This window comes from Oncorhynchus mykiss, chromosome 17, assembly GCF_057628025.1.
Source record: "Oncorhynchus mykiss isolate SJ-2025 chromosome 17, ASM5762802v1, whole genome shotgun sequence".
Lineage (NCBI taxonomy): Eukaryota > Metazoa > Chordata > Actinopteri > Salmoniformes > Salmonidae > Oncorhynchus > Oncorhynchus mykiss.
The window spans coordinates 67,283,578-67,292,656 of NC_143038.1; the positions used below are offsets into that span (position 1 = coordinate 67,283,578).

Below are 9,079 nucleotides of genomic sequence, written 5' to 3' on the forward strand. Positions count from 1 at the left end.
AAAGTATTGGGTGCGCCCGTGCGCATTGAGGACGTCCCGTGTATCGGAATCCTCCTTTCCATTCAGGGAGAAAAGTAAACAAGTGTGCTATTCGTTTAAAGCTCCCGTTGTTCTGTTCGCTGAAGCGAGCACTAATCTGCTCTTAATCGGTCGAATCGAGGAAGAACAATGATTACACGCGGATTTCCAGCAACATGTCAACCTGGTGCTGTGACGGCTTTTGTTTGGCCCCAACATAATTCACTGTCCTATATGCATCACAACGGCAGGAAGAGGGAACATTCATCAGGATTAAACCTGATAGTATTGGAGGATTGTTATTCGTTTATATTTCCATGGCAAAAATTTACAAAATGGTTACTTGACTGGCCCCGCATAATGACAATATAGGCTAAAAGTGGGAATGGGTTTGATTTTCAACCTTGGTAGTTTTAATGAAAAGAATGGCACTGGTGTTTCGTTAAAGTGAGACAATTAGAAACGGAATTACTTGCCTAAAGAGATAATACCTTTATGCCTTGGTCTGTTTGCAACCCCCAAAATCCGAATAGGGGTCTCCAATTCATATGCTAAATTTTAAGAACCTCCGGTTTTATTTAGTGACGTATATATATCCCAGAATCGTTAAAAATCGTAACCTGAGCGGACAGCTTCCAGAAGATAGTTGGTTGACACTATGGCTATATCTACAGTTAGTTGCCAGATCAGGCAGGTTGACGCACGGCCAGTTTTCACCATAGACAGAATCCTTGGGTTGGACTTGGACAGACAAGAACTACGCAATGTGTCCCTGAAGCTGTATCGACCATGGACAGGTCAAATATTATTTATTTGCATTGTAGCCATGATTTCGTTGTAGACTACACCTGTCGTCATTGTCTGTTGAGTTATATTGGGTTCTGTCTGGATTTCAGAGTTGGAAACAACCAAACAGAGAAGTCACATTACAGTAAAAGGATCACCGAAGTCTTCGTCTGAGATTAAGAGAGAAGAAGAGGAACATAAACTCAACTGTAAACACTTTACAGAGTCCCACAGGAGAACATTGAATTGGTACATCGGGCGCAGGCCGCGGACGGCATTCAGTAGTGCACAGGTAAAAAATACACTTTTAGGCACATTTTTCATGACACTTTGATACAAAGCGATGTTCGTAGCAGGTTAGGAGAGCATTTTCGCTAAAGGCTTCCGCATGCTTCGGTTTGGCTGGCTCCTAGCATACACCCTTAAAATACCACTGAAAAACGATAAAAATCGGCAATAGTGCTGTTTGTCCATCTTGAGACGCTGTAGCCAGTATACACTTCCTCAAAATACTAAAAATGAATCTAGTTATTAAGATCGTTCGAGAACTCTGTCATACATTTTTGACGGTTTTTGCCGAGGAGATCTTAGTCGCACAATTTTACATCAAACTACGATGTTTGGTGCAGTATTTCTCAAGTGAAAAAAATGTGCATGAAAACAAGTCGTCTATCATTGAATGACAACAAACACTTAATTGAAGAATCCCTACTGTTGACCAATGACCGACGAAAGAGCATAGACTTCGGTTCCGAACTTCGGCTTGCCTCGAGAAAAAAAACCTCTACGAAGACCAACATCCCTTCCTAATATATGCACTATCTATTCTGAACATTTTCGAATGGCAAGCATGCAGACAGGCGCTTTAACCCTAACTCGTTTCCCTAACGTTAACATCAGTCTCCTAACATCCTACGTTAATTCTCCTAACCTGCTGCGTAAGTTCAGCTAATACCTTCTATAAAAATCTCACTTCTGTGTGGAAGTGGTGTGAAAAGAGTGTTTCTCTAAATTTTACACACAACTGTGCCCAATGGCATATAGGTTCCATGTGTAGTGAGTGACATAACATTCCACGAACAAAATATTGATTGATAGAGATATTATAAATCAACTTTTAAAAAGCATTTCTGATTTACATCTCATTGACATATCCTGTAGGCCTATGTTTTCACATTTTTTGGGGGGCTGTGATAGTTAATGTTATTCACTTTGTGACAGATGTTTTTGTGAAAATAACAAAAAATACAATTTGATTGTATGATTGATATATCTTCTTGGGCTCCGTGCAGATTGAGGTCCTGGAGAGTGTGTTCCTCATCAACTCCTACCCGGGTATTGGCATCAGAGAAGAATTGGCACAGAGACTGCAACTGGAGGAGGACAGAATACAGGTAGGCATTATAAACTAGTAACACTTATGGTTGTTCTTATACATGTGCAGTTGCACTGTAATTGATGTTGAATAGTTATTAAGTAGCACATTACTTATTGCGTTGTAATAGAATACAGAAGTGAAATAGGGACTGCTATTTATTCATCTGAACTCAACTATGCAATTAAGCAATTACGGAATTATAAAGTAACAGCATGCTAATAAAATGTTGTTAGCAGAGTAATTACTGGATAGTCTTATACAAAAACATTGTTTTAGTTGATAAATTAAGGTAAACTATTTACACCACAAAGGTTGTTCTAAAGAGCTCTATATGCACTGTTCTCCACAGATTTGGTTCCAGAACCGCAGGGCCAAGCTGAAACGTTCTCACAGAGAGTCACAGTTCCTCATGGTGAAAAAAGCCTTTGCAGATCTTAAGGACAAAGAAGAGGATTAATGCTAAAACAAGGACACAAAAAGATTTACAGTACTTTTATTCTAGGGATCTCTCACTCTCTCTCTGGTATATGTCTAATATATTATATTGTGTAAATGTCAATTTGTCTAGGGTATGTACACATTTTAATAAACAGATCAGATCATTGACAAACAACAAGGCCTACCTTTGCAAGTGGTTCATAATTTGCGTTCATGTTCTTTTCACCATCCGGCAGCAATATTGGTGACGTTCTTTTTCCCCAAAAATATAATTATCATGGTAAGAAATGTCAGGTCATTAATTTAGTTTGCAGTGGGTGTTGTGTTGCCTATGAACACCCTAAGTGTTCATCCCAAATGGCACCCTGTGCCCTATATCCCTCAAACGCAACTCTGGACCTCGAAGCCAGTTCCACTGCTTTTCCATTTTTTTCCCCTTCTAATCATGGACTGATTTAGCACCAGGTGGGTGCAATTAAGTAGAACAGAAAACCAGCAGGCTCCAGACGTCGTAGGGTCAGAGTTGAATACCCCTTACCTATATAGTGCACTGCTTTTGTTCAGGGCATGGCCCATAGGGCTCTGGTCAAAAGCAGCACACTATGGAATAGGCTGTCAATTGGGACGCAAACAGAGATAATCTCTGCTTAGCGACAATTTTAATATTTGAGAAACGCCCCTGCAGGAACTAATCTGTCTCCTTCAGACTGAATTAGTTGAGCCACAGCAAGGCCATTAAGTTGAGGGAAGTAGAGACAAAGGAGCAGCAGGGAGGCAGCCTGCCCTGCAGGCATCAGGAAGGAGACGGTATAAAGGTGTAGGGAAAGAGTTCTAAAAGAAAGAAAGAAACTTATATTTAAATCTCTAGTGCATGCTGTTTGATTTGATTGCTTCATCACTGGCCTATATGATGTTTGACCAAATTTCAGATAATTGCATTTATGCGTGGCAGATACCAGTATCTCTCAAATGAACTAAAGAAGTAGGCCCATATATACAGTGCCATGAAGAAGTACCAAATTGTCATACTTGAGTAAAAGTAAAGATATCTTAGAAAATGACTCAAGTAAAGTGAAAGTCACCCAGTAAAATCCTACTGAAGTAAAAGTTGTTCAAACAAATTGGTTTCAAATATACTTAAGTATCAAAAGTAAAAGTATAAATAATTTCAAATTCCTCATATTAAGCAAACAAGACAGCATTATTTTCTTGTTTTTTTTAATTTACGGATAACCAGGGGCATACTCCGACATAATTCACAAACAAAGTATTTGTGTTTAGTGAGTACACCAGATCAGATGCAGTAGGGATGACCAGAGATTTTCTCTTTAAGTGTGTGAATTAGACATTTTCCCTGTCCTGCTAAGCATTCAAAATGTAACGAGTACTTTTGGGTGTTAGGGGAAATGTATGGAGTAAAAAGTATATTATTTTCTTTAGGAATGGAGTGAAGTAAAAGTAGTCAAAAATATAAATAGTAAAGTACAGATACCCAAAAAACAACTGGATCCTGGACTTCCTGACAGGCCGCCCCCAGGTGGTAAGAGTAGGCAACAACACGTCTGCCACGCTGATCCTTAACACTGGGCCCCTCAGGGGTGTGTACGTAGTCCCCTATATAACAGGGGGTGTCAGAGGAAAGCCCATAAGATTGTCAGAGACTCCAGTCACCCAAGTTATAGACTGTTTTCTCTGCTACCGCACGGCAAGCGGTACTGGAGGGCCAAGTCTAGAACCAAAAGGCTCCTCAACAGCTTCTACCTCCAAGCCATAAGACTTCTGAGCAATTCATAAAATCGCAGTGCAGAGATGCTTCTTATAGTTACAGCCATCTCATGTGAAGTGCAGAGAGGCCTCTTATAGTTACAGCCATCTCATGTGAAGTGCAGAGAGGCCTCTTATAGTTACAGCCATCTCATGTGAAGTGCAGATATGCTTCTTATAGTGACAGCCATCTCATGTGAAGTGTAGAGATGCTTCTTATAGTTACAGCCATCTCATGTGAAGTGCAGAGGCCTCTTATAGTTACAGCCATCTCATGTGAAGTGCAGAGGCCTCTTATAGTTACAGCCATCTAATGTGAAGTGCAGAGGCTTCTTATAGTTACAGCCATCTCATGTGAAGTGCAGAGGCCTCTTATAGTTACAGCCATCTAATGTGAAGTGCAGAGAGGCCTCATAGTTACAGCCATCTAATGTGAAGTGCAGAGGCCTCTTATAGTTACAGCCATCTAATGTGAAGAGCAGAGATGCTTCTTATAGTTACAGCCATCTCATGTGAAGTGCAGAGAGGCCTCTTATAGTTACAGCCATCTCATGTGAAGTGCAGAGAGGCCTCTTATAGTTACAGCCATCTAATGTGAAGTGCATTACATTGACACCCCCCCCCCCCCCCCTCCCCTCCCTTCTGTACACTGCTGCTACTCGCTGTTTGTTTGTTACGTATGCATAGTCACTTCACCCCCACCTACATGTACAGATTACTTCAACTAGCCTGTACCCCAGCACACTGACTCGGTACGGGTGCCCCCTGTATATAGCCTCGTTATTCTTCCTGCGTTACTTTTTATTCTTACTTTTAGTTGAAGTCTACTTGGTAAATATTTTCTTCTTCTTGAACTGCACTGTTGGTAAGTAAGCATTTCATGATAAAGTCTACACTTGTTGTATTCGACGCATGTGACAAATAAAGTTTGATTTGAAAAAGTCAAGGGGTCTGAATACATTCCAAAGGCACTGTAATAACATGGTACACTGTTAAACTATCAACGGCCTCTCTGATTATTGACTTGTCCTAAGGAGAAGTTTACATCCTGTCTGATGACTGTCACATCCATCCAACCATCCATCCATCCATCCATATACCCTTCCTTCCTTCCTTCCTTCCTTCCTTCCTTCCTTCCTTCCTTCCTTCCTTCCTTCCTTCCTTCCTTCCTTCCTTCCTTCCTTCCTTCCATCCATCCATACACCCATCCATGCTGTTACGTTCCCCAGTTTCTGTGTTGTGTGTTTGTATGTGTGTGTGTATTTCAGGAAATGGAATCCTGGATTCTTCAAGCAGCTGATTGGTCGGTCCCATCGCTGATTGGAGCTCTGACCCCGCCCTCTCGTCAGGGGAAACAGCTGGATCTTCAATTACCAACTCCTTCTGCAGCTTGAAAAGCCAGTGTTCCTTTGTATCCTTCGTATGTCCTGTGTTGGTTGTCGGTCTGTTTAAGTTGTTTAAAGTATTTTGTATGAATATGCTATTATTGCCTGACACTGGTTACTTGCAGAAACCATGTACCCAAAACCTCCATGAAATAAAACTGGTGGACAAATATAATATGATACACTGCCTGATCTGATCTCTTCCAACAACAATTCAAAACTGAGAAAATGGTGGGGGGGAGAGAAAGGGAGGGCAGAGGAGAGGGGGAAAAAGAGACTGAAAGGTGACAGATTTTGACGTGAAGTGAGACAGGATTACCATGGTAATGACAGCCTATTACCCAATGGGAATATTTTGTGTTGTTTCCGACAGCGACAGAGCCATGAGGGGAACGTGTGTGTACTCATTAGAGCTGTGTTGGTGCAGGCTAGTTCCAATTCCTGTAGTTAAACACTGCCTTTGAACTGTTAATAGAACCCTGAAACCCAACCAGGCCTTAAAACACAGGGAGAGATGGAGAGGGCTAGAGCGGGGTGGAGAGGAGAGGGACGTATAGAGGGAGGGAGGAAGAACAGGAGATTGAACACACACACCTATCTAAGGTAATGAAGCGTGGCTTCATAAACATGGACCTGCTGACCTCTTTGACAGACAGCTCTCAGCCAATCATAGCTCTGACACACATGCACCCGCTAGTCCTGCTGGTTCAGAGGTGAGTTTGTGTGTTGTGTGTATGCATGTGTGTGTCAGTGCCATGTCAGCAGTATCTGATTAGGATTAGATGTAACAGTTGTTTTAGTTTTGAGGTAGTCATACGCAATGGGTTGCCTATATTACACACCCAGTCTGGAAGGAGGAGAGGGAGAGGAGAGGGGGAGGTAGAGAGGAGGAGAGGGGGATGAGGTGAGGGAGGGAGAGGGAAGTTGCCTGGGTTGGCTCTTTATTTATTTCTGTTTACAGAGTCAGGCTAGAGAGACAGAAGACAATACCTCCATTACTACACACAAAACCTAATTATTCCACACCCAGCCTCCCACCCGCCCAGCCACCCAGCCACTGAGGTCTAAGTAACCACACCTGTCTTTCTGCCCACAGTCTCCTCCTGCCCCAGGCTGATAACCTCTCCTCCTCCAGATGGTGAAGCATGATTCATCACTCCAGAGAACGCGTTTCCACTGCTCCAGAGTCCAATGCTGGCGAGCTTTACACCACTCCAGCCGACGCTTGAAATTGCGGATGGTGATCTAGCCTTGTGTGTGGCTGCTTGGCCATGGAAACCCGTTTTATGAAGCTCCAGAGGAACAGTTATTGTGCTGACGTTGCTTCCAGAGGCAGTTTGGAACTCTGTAGTAAGTGTTGCAACCGAGGACAGAAATACCCGAATCCACTAGTTTGAGGGGGTGTCCACATACTTGGGTATGTATAGTGTATCTAATCACACACACAGACCTGCTATATATATATATATATATACACACACACGGTTTCCTAGGATTGAGTGTGCTATAAATAACAGGGAGGATAAGGAGAGGAAGAGGAGAAGGAGAGGAAGAGGAAAGGGACACACACAGACACCTCTTGCTCTTTCAAGGCAAACGTTGGCTACTTTGAAGAATCTAAATTATAAAATATATTTTGATTTGTTTAACACTTTTTGGTTACTACATGATTCCATATGTGTAATTTAATAGTTTTGATGTCTTCCCTATTATTCTACAGTGTAGAAAATAGTAAAAATAAAGAAAAACCCTTGAATGAGTAGGTGTGTCCAAACTTTTGACTGGTATTGTACATATTTGTTTTTGTAAAAAAGAAAGAAAATGCTGGTGGGGAAACAAACTCATGGTGTCTGTCAGACCATGAGATAACCCGAAAAATCAGTCTTCTCACAAAATTGTCCATAGCGTCCAAACGGTTTGGCCTACAAACTATTATGACCCCTCTATGGACACAACCCCCACAAGCATCTTGGGAATTGGGAATTGTCTGAAGTTGATACAGCTGATCTGTCAACTTCTGTCTGTAGTGTCCGAACAGTTTGGACTCTGTGGGAAGGTGAAACTCTCACGAACATGTCAGTTTCTTTTGCTCTAGGACAACCACATGCCTCACAAGACTCGTCTATAGGTCCCCCAGAACCCCATGAATGGAAATATGGAGACTGTTTAGTGCCAAAAATAAGGGGTTAATTACATGTACAAAAATAAGAAATGTTTCCTGATCTTTCTAATACCTGTAACGACATTCGTCTGTAGAAGGAGAAGCGGACCAAAAAGCAGGGTGGTGGTTACTCATGTTCTTTAATTAATGGAAACTGAACGATACATGAAATAACTTAACTCTACAAAACAACAAACGGAACGTGAAAAACCTATACAGCCTATCCTGTGACAACAGAGACAGGAACAATCACCCACAAATACACAGTGAAACCCAGGCTACCTAAGTATCATTCTCAATCAGAGACAACTAATGACACCTGCCTCTGATTGATAACCATACTAGGCCGAAAACATAGAAATGCCCCAAAACATAGAAAAACAAACATAGACTGCCCACCCAACTCACGCCCTGACCATACTAAATAAATACAAAACAACAGAAATAGAGGTCAGAACGTGACAATACCTCTCAGATATCGGATAGACACTTCAGAACAAACATCCTTTAGATTTGTTTTTGGGACTATCTGTTGTTCCGTGTAGTAAATATGTTATTCAATGCGTTTGTACGGGCTAATAGCAGTAAGGCCTAAAACATTTTCATTAAATAAAAACAATTCTATCTTTTTTTTTTTTTATAATTCAAGGGATCTGAAAATTCTCTATCAAGTAGCTAAATTATCCTTGGTATCACTTTTAGTACATGAGAAAAATGTTTCATGATTATTTTAAGGATTAGCATTACATAGTTCAAATAAGGTGAATTGTTAATAGTTTCCCTGAGTGTGCCACGGGTCCTGTTTTCATCCTGGGACCTCTTTTTATTTATATATATTTTTAATTTGAGTCATTTAGCAGACGCTCTGATCCAGAGCAACTAACAATTAGTGCATTCATTTTAAGATTGCTAGGTGAGACAATAACACATCACAATCATATCAAGTACATTTTCCTTCAACAAAGTATTTATCAGCAAGGTCAGTGCTAGTAGGAAAAGACAAGTGCTGTGAGAGTTACTTAAGATACTCTTCAAAGAAGTAGGGGTTTCAGATGTACTTGGAACATGGGCAGGGACACGGCTGTCCTGACTTTACCGAGCTGCCCCTATGGGAGCTGCCCTCCCATAGGGCAGCTCGGTAAAGTCAGG

At 41.4% G+C, this 9,079-nt stretch overlaps 1 protein-coding gene and 1 long non-coding RNA gene across 2 annotated transcripts; both read left to right on the forward strand.

The window, feature by feature from the left end:
* Window positions 1-54: 54 nt before the first annotated feature.
* Window positions 55-2,802, forward strand: LOC110494737 (homeobox expressed in ES cells 1-B). The gene is made up of 4 exons (XM_021570058.3): window positions 55-815; window positions 915-1,096; window positions 2,097-2,198; window positions 2,532-2,802. Exons 1-4 carry the CDS (start codon window positions 677-679, stop codon window positions 2,637-2,639), a joined length of 531 nt encoding a protein of 176 aa, XP_021425733.2. The 5' UTR covers window positions 55-676; the 3' UTR covers window positions 2,640-2,802.
* LOC149976485 (uncharacterized) lies at window positions 1,294-1,669 on the forward strand. Its single transcript, XR_016488086.1, has 2 exons — window positions 1,294-1,422; window positions 1,542-1,669. It is a non-coding gene; the product is annotated as an uncharacterized LOC149976485 (long non-coding RNA).
* Window positions 2,803-9,079: the final 6,277 nt, after the last annotated feature.

Coding starts and splice junctions, on each gene's coding strand:
- LOC110494737 (XM_021570058.3), top strand. CDS start 677: ATGGCTATATCTACAGTTAGTTGCCAGATCAGGCAGGTTGACGCACGG. Junction 816..914: donor GCTGTATCGACCATGGACAG/GTCAAATATTAT, acceptor TCTGGATTTCAG/AGTTGGAAACAACCAAACAG. Junction 1,097..2,096: donor CGGCATTCAGTAGTGCACAG/GTAAAAAATACA, acceptor GGCTCCGTGCAG/ATTGAGGTCCTGGAGAGTGT.